At 37.0% G+C, this 15,397-nt stretch overlaps 2 protein-coding genes across 2 annotated transcripts; one reads left to right on the top strand and one right to left on the bottom strand.

Annotated features, from left to right (window-relative positions):
* The first annotated feature begins 520 nt into the window (after positions 1 to 520).
* Positions 521 to 2,385, top strand: LOC128362808 (uncharacterized). The gene is made up of 5 exons (XM_053323660.1): positions 521 to 563; positions 661 to 984; positions 1,128 to 1,493; positions 1,586 to 1,708; positions 2,363 to 2,385. Exons 1-5 carry the CDS (start codon positions 521 to 523, stop codon positions 2,383 to 2,385), a joined length of 879 nt encoding a protein of 292 aa, XP_053179635.1.
* A 1,696-nt stretch (positions 2,386 to 4,081) lies between these two features.
* On the bottom strand, positions 4,082 to 7,816 carry LOC128362809 (uncharacterized; the record flags this gene model as incomplete). The annotated part of the gene is made up of 5 exons (XM_053323661.1): positions 4,082 to 4,316; positions 5,331 to 5,395; positions 5,537 to 5,650; positions 7,021 to 7,368; positions 7,468 to 7,816. Coding segments are annotated over 5 exons (993 nt in total), but the record flags the coding sequence as incomplete, so codon positions are not given.
* Positions 7,817 to 15,397: the final 7,581 nt, after the last annotated feature.

The raw sequence follows: 15,397 nt of genomic DNA on the forward strand, positions 1-15,397 counted from the left end.
TTCCCCAATAATTGTATAGAGAATCCCGGAGAGTCCAAAACAAACACCAAATCAATTAATTCAGAAATCAATACTGGTTGGTGCCTCTCTGTGCAACGCTGTTCTAAATCATAAGTTAGCCTCTTTCACATTATTTTCCTGTAAAATCCTCACAACCCACTCTTGTCTTCAAACACTGTTAGAAGTGTGTTTAGCTCACTGCAGAGCTGTACACCTACATGCAGAGTGAGGACAGAAGCTGCACATGCCTACCAAAGATGAACAACACAAGATGAAAGCAGTAATGCAAGAGTTAACAAATTATCATTAAATGACTGAGTGAATGGTGAACAATGAGGAATGAAATATGCTTCACAAAGATGGATGAGACAAATTTGACAGGAAGTGCACTTTGAGTCTTGAATCTTTGATAACCAATCACATGCATTTCTCAGTGTGACATGCAGATCGTGGCCACGTTACATCACCTCCTTTATACACTGAAAAACCAACTAGGTTTCTAACAAGAGACAAAGTCAAGATGATCGTGTTGTGGGTAACACTGCTTGTCCTTCATCAAGCATGTAAGTACCATCTTATTCTGTATATTCTCTATACAATTAATGTTACAATAATTGTTATTTACAATGTCTTGTGTTCTATATTTTTCATTGAATTCAGATACACTGATTCCAGTAATCACAGTTCAACTTGGTGAACCTGCAAACTTCACATGTGCTTTGTCTGATGAGTTCAGCAGTAAATATTTCTACTGGTACAAGCAGCATGCTGGTGATACTCTGAAATTAATTGTTAAAGTCTTTAAATCTGCCACACCTGAGTATGCACCAGAGTTTTCTTCCTCAAAATTTGACGTACATAGAGATAAGAATTTTAGTAACCTGACCATTTTGAGGACAACCCAAGAAGACGAAGGAATGTACCACTGTGGAGTCACTGACTGGTTTTATACTGACTGGAGAGGGACATATTTGTTAGTAAAAGGTAATAATGTGATATATTTTAATGTAACTTTAATTTCACAATTTTATTACAAAACATATATTCATATTTGTGATATACTTTAATGTCAGTTTTCAAACTGTGTGTGGAGGTATTCAATTTTAACATAGTTTTACATTACACAGGAAACAGTGAAAGGACATCAAACTATACTGTTGTTCAGCGGTCAACAGTATCTGATCCAGTCCATCCAGGAGACTCTGTGACTCTCCAGTGTTCAGTCCTCTCTGACTCTGGGAACAAGACTTGTTCAGGAGGACACAGTGTTTACTGGTTCAGAACCGGATCAAATGGATCTCACCCAGACTTCATCTACACTGATGGAAGTAGCCCTGATGAATGTAGAAAGAAATCTGACATGAATTTGTCTCCAAAGAGCTGTGACTATCACTTCTCTAAAAACATCAGCTCCTCTGATGCTGGGACTTATTACTGTGCTGTGGCCACTTGTGGAAAGATATTATTTGGAAATGGAACTAAACTGGAACTTGGTATGATTTGGTGTTAAATAATGAAAATAATACTCAAATTATGTAGACTTGAGAAACACTGACAAGTCTTTCTTTTTTGTTTTATTTTCTAGTGCAAACAACACATTCAGTATTTATTGGAATAGTGATATTAATTGTCTGCTTGGCCGTTTCTGTTGTTGTAAATATCGTCTTCATCTGCAACCGAAGTCTAAGAGTACGTGAACAGTATAAAGGTAAGAGTTATAACTAACTAAATGCTTCTGTTACATAAAAACATGTTAATTTAATGCATAACATTTTGACTAATTTAAGGCATAATTTAATCAAAATCATCCATTTTATGCATATCATGTACAAGTTTGAACATGTCTTTACAGTAGAGGTTCTAGGGTAAAATCAAGATATATTTTACAACAGTAAACTCTTCTTAAAAAGCCTGATTAACTTCATGTATCTATCAAAATTATTCTTCTGATTTCTTTCATCTTTAGGTAAGGAAAGCACTATTTCAGAAACTCAACATGACAACTTGACAATGGTGAGTAAAAAAACAACATGAAATGTATTGTTATCAGTGCCGCAGTCATTACTCAAAAAATGTAATGAATTACACGTTACTCGTTACTTTTTATAAAAAGTAATGTGTTACCTTACTTAATTATTGTTACATTACTTTTGTGTTACTCGTTATCAACGCTGGCAATGTTGTATAAACATAACATATCAAAAAATAAAATAATATGAGTCTTGACCATTATAACACCATGTTGTACAAATAATAACTGCCTCAAAATAATATGTAGACAACCTGTTTCTCCACAAGACTGGCCAAGCTGAAGAGCCTCTGCACGGGCACACTAGTAACTCGTTACCTTACTGTGTTGCAGATAAATCTAACGTGATTACCTAAAAGCATTACACCCAACACTGAATGTTATTCTATTAAAGGAACCATATATAAATATCTCTTAAGTAAGTAATCATTTCATTTGCTGCACAGATTGAAGCTGATGACACAATGAACTACGCTGCACTGAATTTCTCTGAAAGAAAAGCAAAGAGAGGAAGAAAGAAGAGAGAGTTTTCAGAGGACAGTGTGTACTCTCATGTTCAATATTAATAATATTGAGCTCTTGCATCTGTTTGTCATTGTTTCTATGTTTTTATCTTGGATAAGTATCAAATATTGGAGCTGGCTCAAAAAAATCATACAATTAGAAGTATCATAGTAACATATTTTTGTTGCCCGTCTAACATGTCATATTCTTAATTTTATTTACCTTCATGCTCGATGTCTCAGTCTGATATTACTTCAATAAAAATTAAAATTAAAATTAAGCTGACTGGCTCAAATGCTTTCCATGTGAAACACTGACTGTATTTTGAGTCTGACACACATTCACTTTGGCAAAATAAAAAAACAACTTTGAAATGGCACCATACTGTTGAATAAAATCATCTGTATCATCTGAATCCTCATATCAGAAAATTAGAAAGGTGCTATATAAGTGTAGGCCTAGTCATGGTTTCATATTTCAGTCAATTATTACTATGTATGGGAGCGGGGGGTCTAAAATGTGTGCATTTCTGGAGCTTTACAAATGGCCCACTCAGTTTCATGTCCTCAAACATTTCCACAACAGAAAAAAACTGAATGTCAAGCTAACATCTTGCAGACATTCCTGTTTGACCATCACTGCACATTTAGACTCATCATGTCTGGATTAGGCAAACCTGTCTGTCACCATTTCTTCTTTCCTGCTGAGAACAGTCTCAATGGAGCTCTGCCTCCCACTCAACAGTTTACCTCATCCTGTTTGTAGCCTCGTCAAGTACATCTCACACTTTAGCATTGGCCTATGCAAAGGCTGCAGTCCTTCCAGCATGCTCATACCGTAACAAACCTCAGATCTGGTTTACATAAAAATCTATTTTGGCCTTACTACATAAATGTTCAACCCTAATCATCTATTGCTCTATTCCTCCTTTCTGTCAGTATGCTGAAGCCTTACTTTAGAAAAAACATTCTGCTACTGTAGGTGATGCAATTCTCAGGAAATTCAGTTTCCCATATGAAATCATCATCTTGTTCATGATGTATCGTTCTTAGTCATTGTTATACTGACAAAGCAAAACGCTCTTGTTATTTGTGTGCATTCGCAAAAATGTTTACTTAGTTGCTTACTTTTTCTGACCAGCTGATCAGGTTCATTAGTTCTCCTACTTCTCCGACTGAGAATAGACTTACATAAAGTCTCTGCCCTGAACGAGCCCATAATCCATACTCTGGAGCTTCCCATAGCCTTGACTTCTAAGAACCTGTTCCAATATAATTGTGCTAATAAAACTGTATTATGAGTAAATATCCACAAACATGTCTAATATCATAATTAAAATAACATAGAACATGGATTTTCTCTTTAATGGCAATACAAGTTTTTCTTCTATTAATCATATTTTATCCAGAATTTTGAGTGATTATTAACAATCAATATGACAAGCTATAGTAATAATAACACAAATTAAATAATAGTAATTATCCATTCTTCATTCAACCAAGCAAAATTAGAAAAGTGTTGTCTCTACCATCTGACAATGCTGTTAACAATAAAAAATACTTGAGATTACAATTTCTTACTTCTCCTAAACAGGAATCACAGCTGTGTCAAAATTGTATGTGACAATGTACATATCAGATGTTTCTTCATCATGGGGATTTCACTGTCAGTCTCTCATGCCAGAGTACAAACAGTCCTGCGGTAACTCGCTTTTATTCTTCCACCTTTTAGCTTTTCTTGAGGGGAAATCCAGTGCTACATAATTCAGTGCTGCATCGCCATCCTGCAAATGATAATTATGATTAACAGAGGTTAGTCCAATTCATTTTAACATCACAAATTATAGAGGTCATATTATGCCCCTTCCTCGAGTTTAATATTTGGTTTATTTTCAGACATTTGTATATTTTATAGTTACAGCTGTACAAGCTACTTTCTCAGTGTGAAATGAGCTGTCTTGTGTCTGCTCAAAGCCCCTCTCTTCAGATTGGCTGACTGTTTTCTGAGTGACTCACGCTCAGACCAACCACAGTAATGAATTGTAGCACGGAGAGCAGAGGAGAGAAACTAGCATGACCATAAATGACAGCAAAATGCAGCTGAGATTCTCACACTGGGCTAAGGTGAAATGAGGAGGGGCGGAGGTTCTCGTTGGAGAGGCAGGCTGCCCTTCAAAGCAATGGCAGGGGAAATACTGACTATATATAAGCCCAAATGGCTAGTTTAAATGCACTGTTTCAGTTTCAGTTCAGTTATGTGCATTTCTTTGTGGACTGAGTCTTTTGAGACTTTATATGACACCTAAATATGCCTTGTAATCTAAAGATTGCTGATTTACATTCTAATGTAATTACTGAACAAGGAATAAATAAGTTTAAGAAGTCACTCTTGAGTTTTGTTTAAGAGAAGGTTGACACACAGAAAACACCCGCACTCTGCCGCCTGGGAGCAGATGTACTGTGCTGTCAGTTCAAGCAGCAGTTAGAATCTTACAGATCAATGATGGGATGTCAGTGATGATTGGTTACTGCACCACAATTTTAAACCCCTTCTGGGTAAGAGGTAGTTTATTTGAACCTTGCACTACCTTCCCATCCCTCAGCAACAACTATCCCATCATGCTCCTTTCTGCTTTTCATACAAAATGAATAGGAGCCACCCAGCATGCTACGTTCTGTGTGTTTCTATTCTGAAAGTCAACATTCACATCCATGGCACATATCCGATGCAGAATAACCATATTATAATACAGTCCCATTCATGCAATAGATTATAATATATTGGCAATTATATTTACCTCAGTACTTGGTCGAGCCTCTGCTGGTCTTTCATTTCCAACATGATAAGAAGCCGTTAATCTTCCTATACACAAAAGTAAGTCATTTGACAAAAGGGCGCAGATGAGTAATATAACCCAGATGATATTTAAATAGATGCAATAGTGAGAGCTTATTTTCAGATATTAATGTGTCAAAAGATGAATGTAGTGCACAATGAACACACCTTTGCAATGTTTACAAGCTGACCTTCGATTCCTGAAGAATATCAGAGTAGCAATCACAATCACACAGCAGGCCAGCAGTGTCCCAAGCACAATGACAAGTGGACAGAGTTTTTCTGAAATCAGAAAAAAACCCCAGAGAGACAGTTACAAGTTAGTGTTAAATTATTAAGTAATATATTTTAATTGTAGTGAAAAACATGCTGTGGCTGCGAAACAATTAGCTGCGTACAGGAAACAACGTGCTATGACCCAAGAGCAGTGAGCGGTTACTATGGAGAAACACACTGCGGTTTTGCTGGGAAATTTGTGCTTATTAACACCTCTGGACTAAACCAAAAGCAATAAGTTATGTTCTGCTTTTGCTCTGGAGCTTGTCTTCTTTGTTGAGGAAATAATGTTTTATGTGTGTATATTGTTCTATGTGTGCTGCTCGGGATTGGACGACTGGTCATTGCAGCCATGTTTTGCTGTTAAATGTACTGTTAACGGCAACAGCGAGCTTTATTAGCTGGAGAGCTAATATCTTCAGGATGTTTCTAGCTAGGTAGCACAGTTTTTGTTGTTTGTATCATTATGCCTTTATTGTTGTTTGTTGACATTAGCAGGAGAGCGGAAAGGCACTTGGGAGTGTGAAAAAAACGTCACATCCATTGGATTTTCGCAGAGTTTGTGGCCTGGAACACTCATCAAAAATCTGTCCGACTCTACAGGTTAATACCAACAGTCGGGTAATATCTCAGTTTTTAAGTTACGTTAATACCCTTTACCCTATACCCATTACCCATTTTTCCTCTTCCACATATTTTAGACAATTTCAACTAACAATTCCAGAGCCTCAGTGATTTGTTATACAATTCATAAATATAACTGGCTTAGCTTTTGGGGTTTTTTTCATTTATTCCTGTTTTATGTTGTTTTAAGATAAGTTCCACACAAGTTTAGTTTCAATAAGTGATTTTAAAATGGCCATTATATAAACTACACACTAAATAAAGAGAACAACAACTAGTTCGCAATAGCTTTACAATCAGCTAAGAAAATTGCATGCATAACCTGACACACAAAGGTAGGTAATCATATAATGAGAACAGAAAATTGAGTAAATGCACACAGAGACGGAACAAAGACAGAAAGAGTAAAATGCTGAAGCTGAACTGTGTCCACAACAAGACCACTAAAAGTGCACTATGTGTTACCATTGGTCCACCCCATGTACCTAACCAATTCAGTGGTTTCCAACCTTTGCGGCTTGTTTATAATGTATTTCTACGAACTGTGAGCACTTCAAAGCAACAAGTGAGACCTGTGTGATTTGCTGATCATCTCATGATCGCTTTGATGTACCCTTGACAATCCCCTGGGTGTGAGACAATAAACTAAATTATATTGTAATACAATGTGATTATAATAACTATATTAATCAATATTAAACCAGTTTTCTCAACAATGTACTTATTTTTTAAATAAGACTTTAAAGACATACTTATCTCCACTTTAGTTCCTTCACCAAACAGGATCTGTCCACATGTGACCACAGCACAGTAGTAAGTCCCAGTATCAGAGGAGTCCTGTATAGTTTTGGACAGACTGTAGACACAGCTCCTTTCCTCTTGCTCATCACACCTGGTCTTCTCAGTGTAAATGACGCCTGGGTGTGAGTCTTGTGATCCATCTCTGAACCAGTACACACTGTGTTGGTCTGGACACTGGGCTCTGTTTTCTTTCTTCTTGGAGAGAAGTGAACACTGCAAAGTCATTGGTTTGCCCGGCGGGACTGACTCTGTCTCCGGAGTTTGTTTCACGTAGAAAGATTTCTGCTGTTCTCTATGATCTGTGTGATTCACAAAAAAGGCATGAACAAGAATTAACTGATTGTTTTATGGATTGATGCAGGCAAAGGAAGCAAAGATACTGAAATTAATATACTTACCTTTCACAGCCAGAAGTGTGCCATCAATAAATTTCATTACGTATGCCGATCCAGCTTGACAAAAGTATGTTGCTTCATCTTCTTTGCTTACATTTCTGATGTTAAGAAAATAATGGGTTTTGTTTCCTGTAGTGTTGAATCTTGAGTTGTTAAATGTTGTTTTAGTTGGGATTTTGCCAAAAGATCCCATAGCAATAGTCTGGAACATATATCCAAAACTCAGTTTATACCAGTAAAATAACCCAGCCTCCTCCTCAAAGATGGGGCATGTCAAAGTCAGATTATCACCAAGTTCAGCCACAGTCACAGAGATCTTTTGAGGGATCTCTGCAGTTTGAACCAGAGCTAAAGAAAAGAGACAACAACAGAGTCACTACACAGGGCAAATACTATGAAAATTATGAAACAGAGGCCAACTGCATGTCCATGCAAATTGTTATCAATACTGAAATTAAGTTTACAAACTAAATGTTACACTTTAAAATAATGGTTTACAATACTCAATAATAATATAATACTATACAATACTCATCTTACAAAGTAAAAGAATTGCACTCACATAATGTACCGAAAAGAATCACAGCAGCCAGTCTTCTGATCATTGTGTTTCATCACACTTCTGTTGCACAACTGATGTCTTCCCCCTCAAATGGAAGATTTAGTCACAAGGTGACCAAGATTTACAAAGTGGAAATCATAGTGATTGGCTGAAACATAGGAAACGTACTTCCTGCTAAATGTTGCAAACCAGTGACCCATTTTCAGTGAATCTATAATATTTCCATTGTTTTTTTCTTTAATTTATCAGCTAATGTCTCGTAAACCGTATTTCAGCATCATTATCATATCTATACTATACACTACAATTATACAGTTAAGTAAGAATTATACAGAAATAGTTGTTAAAGCTGTATTTGTTCCGTTCTTTACAGTGTGACTGATATTAAAGCATTAGCAATTAAAATTAAGGATAGGATAAAGATCAAGATATTCAGTTAGAGTACAAATTCACAGTGCTCACCCAGAAATTCCCTTGACTATAATATGAAGCAATAATGTTAATCTACTGACATACTGTTGAAGTGTTGAGGTTTCATTTTGAGTCAGATCAAACAGTTTTTCTCAGTCAAACAGATATGATGGGGCCCAGAGAGGATATAGGACAAACAAGCAATGAGCCACCTAAAATAAATGCTTGTTTACATATTGCAAGATTATAAGAGTACCAAAAGTGAAAAGTAAAGTAGAACACATACTCAAGTTCTGTACATAAGTATGATTTTGAGATATACTTGTATTTTTTTTATTTTATATATTTTTTACTTTTCACTCCAATCAATGTGTTTGACAGCTACAACTACTTTTCAGATTAAGATTTCATGGATTAATTATGATTATGATTTAATTAAACTACCCAACTATATATTAAGTGGTTAAAATTAGCTCCAGCACTTACAATTACATTTTAAAATAATGCTAATTAATCAACAACACTGAATAATGAGTGGTTTTATTTTTAGTAGCACCTTTTGTTGCTAATCTATTTCTACTTTAAGTCAATGTTTTTGATACTCAATGGAGGCATACTGAAAGAAGAGCAACATCAATCAGTTTTGTATCATCTCGCTGCTCAACATCAATAGGAAGATTTTCTGGAAGTTTTTCTTGAAGAATATATACATAGACACTTCAGTACAGAAGGTTGTTCAAGTCAACAGAAGTGGAATGTAGACGACCTAATGTTGATGACATCATCCATTTTTGGGTGCAGATGGCTACTTCAAGCTTGACTTATCTCATAAGCAAGGATCATTTTTAACACAGGCAAGACCAGGACTGTGGTCCTAAAGAGGGGAAGGGCAAGATCTTTGACACACTTCAACAAACCTAGAGTGACTTAACAACCTGGCCTGACCTAGTCCTTGTAAAGACTGGACGGAAGTGGCAGGTACAGGAAGCTGTTTGGGTTAGGCAGGGTTAGGCTTAGAGTGGAGGCATGGATGCAGCCCAGTATCTTGGTGGGCACTATAGCGCTGCAGCAGGCAAGGCTGGGCAGCTTTCCCAAGCCACACTAAGGCCATGAACTGGTTCAGGAAGAAATACAAGCAGAGGTGGAGGAAGAACATTGCAGCAACATGGTTGGCATGTACAAACAAGGTGCCTAGACCAGACAGAAGCATGCAGAACCTTGTAAGATCACCTGGACAGAGCTCTGGAGAGCTAACCCTAACCCTAACCCCAACCCCCCCAAACAAACCATCACCTTCATCACAGCTGAGGAGAAAGCACAACATCAGCCTAGCTCTTTGGGAAGGATTCTTATCACTGCACTGTTCCAACTCAACCAAGGAAGACAGCTCAAGTTCCCAGAAACATTGCAACCATTCCGTCCCACTCAGACATGGTGTTAACATTGGAGTCTACAATGCAAGTGCTCTTGCTGGAAGTTACTGTCCCTTGGGAATCCCCAGATTGAAAAAACTGATGAGCACAAAAGGGCTAAATATGCAGATCTTGTTACAAAGTGCTGGAGAGCCCGCTGTAAGCCAGTTAGAGCTAGGTGTCCGGGCTTTGCTGGACATTCATTACAGTGAACTCTCAAACTCCACAGAGTAACAGGACTGAAGTGCAGAAGAGCCAATGAGAACATCCTGGAGATTGCTGAAAATTTTGGCCATCTTCCCATCAAGGTGACAGAACCTAAGCCCAGTCTCAAATCTGTCACCCTCCCTTTAACTATCTAGAGATCAAAACAATTATCTCTGAAGCTAAAACAATTACAATTTTTACACTTTATTTACAGAAGAAGCCACAAGTTAACAAATTCTCTGTCGGTTGAGAAATGAAGATGAGGTGTAAAAATAAGCCACCGCAGATATGCACAGATTTTCCTGAAAGAGAAAGAGGACTGTTGCAGATGCATAGCCCTGTGCAGCTTAACGTTGCAGAGTGGATGACATTTTTGTTATACTAGCCTTTTGAATTTATGTAACCCAGCTTTAAAAAAACAGGACACATTAAATAAAAACTATATAGAGTTGCTTGTGCAGCAACGGGACAGGATCCCTCATTGGCTTATCCAATCACCAACAATTATGTCAATGTGACACTTCCAAGTTGGACAACACATGACCAAAAACAGAACACATTTGGTGGGAAAGTGCCTTTTCTCCCAAGCAGCCTGAAAAAGGTTATTTTGTTCCTGACTTTCTAGGCATGAATTTAGTGAAATTCGTCAATACCCTAAAAAATAATTGAGTTAGTAAGAGATCTAGATAATCGTAGACCGTAAAGAGATATAAGATTGTGTTTCTGTTGTAGCTGTCTTTTGAGATAGAAAGTGAGAATAGAAACACGCAGGCCCATGACACTAGTTCCTTCTCACACCTAAAAGCACATCAGGTAGCCAACATTGTGCTTTGATGATAAAATCTCACTGTTCTTTGAGCGGCCGTTGGTGGGCTTAACCACTTCACGGCGGACGTGTTATCTTCTGATCTCAGGAAGAGAGACACAAGACGCCTACATGTTACATAAACAGGACTGAGCTGAAGTAACTCATCTCAATCTTATTCATTTTATAATATTTTTTCTTACTTAGATTTTAAATTAGGATTATTTCTTTGTCACTGTGATCTTTTCAGCCAAATGTTCTATTATGATATATGGTATACTGAAACAGTTTTTATTTGTATACAAAGGTTGCTCCGCAGCAGCGTTGTTTTGTCAACAGGAAGTCCATCCTGAAGTATGCAGTAATTGAAGAGTTCAAGGTCTGTGCTTGCCAGATAATGTTTATAGGTATAGGATTAGGGTTAGGGTGACTGGCTTGCATTTATGGGCCTTGGAGGATGTGTGATCTTATTTGGTTTTGCCAGAATTTAACCCAGTGATTTTTATTGTGTACTGGTGCCCCTGACATGGAAAATGACCATATATATATACATATATATACATATATATATATATATATATATATATATATATATATATATATATATATATATATATATATATATATATATGTATATATATATATATATACATATATATATATACATATACATATATATACATATATATACATATATATATATATATATACATATATATACATATATATATATATATATACATATATATACATATATATATATATGGTCATTTTCCATGTCCTAGATCATTAACTATCATGTAATAATGAATTGAAAGATAACTAACTTGATATGTCACATGGTCAGTGCAAGGTCAATCTGTTTAAACCTGTAATTTCATAATATACCTGTATGTATCTACAGTAATTGGTAATTCATAAATTTAGGGTCTTAATATTTGTAGACAACAGCACTTTAAACATGCTGTCACTTGAGTGAAATGTGGTCTGGGGTGGTGACCCAGTTGCCAATTATAGCCCAAACTATTTGCATTTGCAGGTGTTTTACCAAACTGTGGGGCTCAAGAGACGTTTTAAATGCAATTTTATGTGAGGTTGCAAACACAAAGCAAACAACACTGCAGTTCAGTATGAAGTTATTGACAAAGAAATTTCTGAAAATAAATGCACACTTTTTTGCGTAAACCTGCACAAAATGTAAACCTGGAATATAAAATAATTTTCTTCCTCGTGTCAGAGGTGCTAAGAACAAGGTTGTTTCTTTTCAGAAATGCGAACAACAGATATTTCAGGGGTAGCTACTCAAAAGTAGCTTGTTTGAATCAACAGAGGTCTTACTTTTTTGGTTGTGCAGTGCTGTAAAATTTCCATACCATTGCCTGTGAAACAAAAAGCAAAGCCACGTGCAGAAACTATGCTGTGAAATGTCAGCTGTGGCTGGCCATTTCTCTGCTTTTGACAGACCGCTAAGCATGTTTACTCAGAATGTACATGACTCTGGGCATCAACAGGATATGCAGCTAAGGTACAAGAAGCCTCAACAGGCTAAATTTAGCAGAAACTGTTAACATGACAGTTTCGTCTTCCTGGATATGCCTTCATTTAGTTCAAATCACTACCTAAGGAGTCTATTTTTTAACATTGAAACCTCATGAAACCACAATTGTTTTTTTAAATAGTAGATTTCAAGTCCTAATTTTCAACAGGTTGGCAAGATGTTTTATGATATTTTATGTGATTAAAGTCCTGAAATCAAAAGTCAGAATGATATCTTTGTGGGGTTACTTGTTATAAACATTCCAAGACATCACTGTTTCACTTTTACATTGCGAAAGAGCAAACATTAAATTCATGTAATATAGGGTTCAAATAACATTCACTATCTTACTCAGACCATTGGGGGTTCATCTTGTGTGTGGTCAAGCAGATAAGGGAGAAAACCAACAAAACGACTGACCAGGCTGAATACTGGCTGGTATTTTAATCAAATTGAACAAACTGAACAACCTTTGATCAAGAAAAGGTAATTATGGAACTCTAATCCAGTTTACCATAAATCTGAAAAGATTCTGTGGGACATTAAAATGGAAAATTGATGGCTTTAAAAGCTCAAGGTTTTAGACTAGACAGTTTCAATTTATGCTCTTATATTGTCAACATCATTTAGGCCCCATGAAATAATGATTATAACACAATATAATGTACACTAAGCTTGTAAAGTAGTGTTATACAGAGATGATTACTGTTAAAGTTGAAATTAGATGCTATATAAAAAATACTACATGCTACATAAAAAAGTGAGGTCTGCAAGACAGGTATTGTAAAAACAGATCTTTTGCAAGGAAAAAGGGTTGAGTGAACCTGAAGGCCAGAGAAACAGGCGAGTGAGCCGAGGATCAGCGGTTTCAGCCCCCTGCATATGTCAAAAAGATGTAGGTGGGATCAGTGACTGAGTAGCATTCTCTCATCTGTTAGCAACTAAATAACAAGAAGATTACCACATCCTGCAATGGAAACACTCAGTGACTAATGGCTAGTAATATCACAGCGCACCCGTGTGTATATGTGTGTGTTCCTGCAGCATTATCAAAAACTAGTTTGATGACTTAATCAACTAATTAATGAAATAATTTAAAACAATTTTAAAAGTGCTGGCCTCTGCACTGAAACTGAAACTCCCCCTGGGGATTTGCACCTCGTTCAGACCGCTCAACCACACTGACGCTGAAGTTTCCATGTATCGTTGTTTTAAGTCATGTGTGTGTGTGGGAACGTGCCAACCAACACATCTCATGTACATTGCTTAATTTTCAGCTTACAGCAAGGGGACTGAAACAGACATGTGGGTCATCAAATAACTCACTACAGATCAGTGAACACCTCTGTATGAGGTTGTGTTTTTCTGTTAAACATCCATCAAAGAGAAACAGAAGGTCATATACTGAGTCGATGTGATGCAGCAGAAAGTATGAGCCAAATTCACACCAGCAGCATGTTAGTATGTGTCATGAGTATTTCTGAGTCCCATGAACTTGTTTCTATCTAAACTAAACACAACCTCATTCATCACTTAGTTGTTAGGGTCCATTGTATCAGCGAGTTAACAGTAATTCCTGTTTTTGAAGAACTTTTATTTTTACTTTTCAGAGTTTGAGAAAATTTCACCACCTCTGTTACAACAGAGTAATAGTAAGGATGCTTGGTAATTGAATGCAGACTAACAGAGACGTCATTTTGTCAGATTTTTACGATTACGTAATGCGGAAGGGGAAAACAGGCAGGTCACTCAGTCAATCATATCATTCGGACAGAGTGATATGATTGGTCAGAGTTTTCACAGAATATTATGAGAATGGAATAATGACTAGTTTCTATGCCTGGTGAATCTCTCTAACATTTTAGAGTGCCATTACCTTATTAATAGCATTTTAACCTAAACCCACCACTGTAGTGTATGTTGTGGAGGACACACGCTGTAAATTTCATGTTAAGCAAATAATGTTTGTCATATGAGGCTGACTTCCTGTGTCCAGTAGGTGGTGCTATCAATATATGACAAAGTATTGATGCATAAATCTATTCAGGGCGGGACCCTCTATATGTGTGACCAATTTGGTGTAGATCGGACAATGTCCACAGTGGCACTTTCTGTTGGAGGGAACAATTTGACAAAATTAATTCCTGGGTATACCGATGAGACCTATGAGTCCTTCAAATTTCATGAAGATCAGAGAAAGTTTTTGGTGACATGACCCGGCGTTTGGGGGGGGGCGCTATGGATTCCCCTGGCCACACCCACACCCAATCACCTTGAAACTAAATAGGTTTCACCAGGTGTGACGTTTGCTGTGCAGGATGTGTAAAGATCCGACAAAGTATAGAGGAGTTATAAGGACTTGCATGTTTATGGCAACCATCAACTGTCACGCCCACCAGGTATAACGCAGGCAAAGGCTTTATACAACTTTTCATCTTCAAGGTCTGAGGATGGAGGAGATAGTTAAAGTACGAGGCATGGAAATTGTGAAAAATCGCAACCTTGAAAATAAATGGCCGACTTCCTGTTGGACCTAGGGTAGGGGTCCAAGAGAGTTTTTTGTGCGTCCAGTCATGACACATATGCACACCAAATTTCCTTCATGTAGGTGCACATAGGAGGCGGGGCTTCAACTTTTAATGGTCCAGGGGGCGCTGTGGAGCCAGTTTGCAACTTAAAAGCCTCAGACCATATCAGAAATTAATATTTGTGACTCTTGATAAATGGGCGAAATTAGCAGGTGTAGCAGTTTGTCACTGCGTACAAAATGGGAAAAGATATTGGAGGCGCTATTGAGCTGTTGTGCCACGCCCAGGATCAGTTGTAGTATCAAATTAAAGGACTCATGAATTTAAACCTTGGTGCCAAATTTGGTGAGTCTATGAACATTATAAAGTCCTCAAAATGTCGGAAAATTGGTGCACGCCATTCAACATGGCCGACTTCCTGTTGTGAAAAAAAAATTCACAAAATTAATTTCCTTATACCAATGAGACCTA

The sequence above is a fragment of the Scomber japonicus genome, chromosome 8 (genome assembly GCF_027409825.1).
Source record: "Scomber japonicus isolate fScoJap1 chromosome 8, fScoJap1.pri, whole genome shotgun sequence".
Classification (NCBI taxonomy): Eukaryota; Metazoa; Chordata; class Actinopteri; order Scombriformes; family Scombridae; genus Scomber; species Scomber japonicus.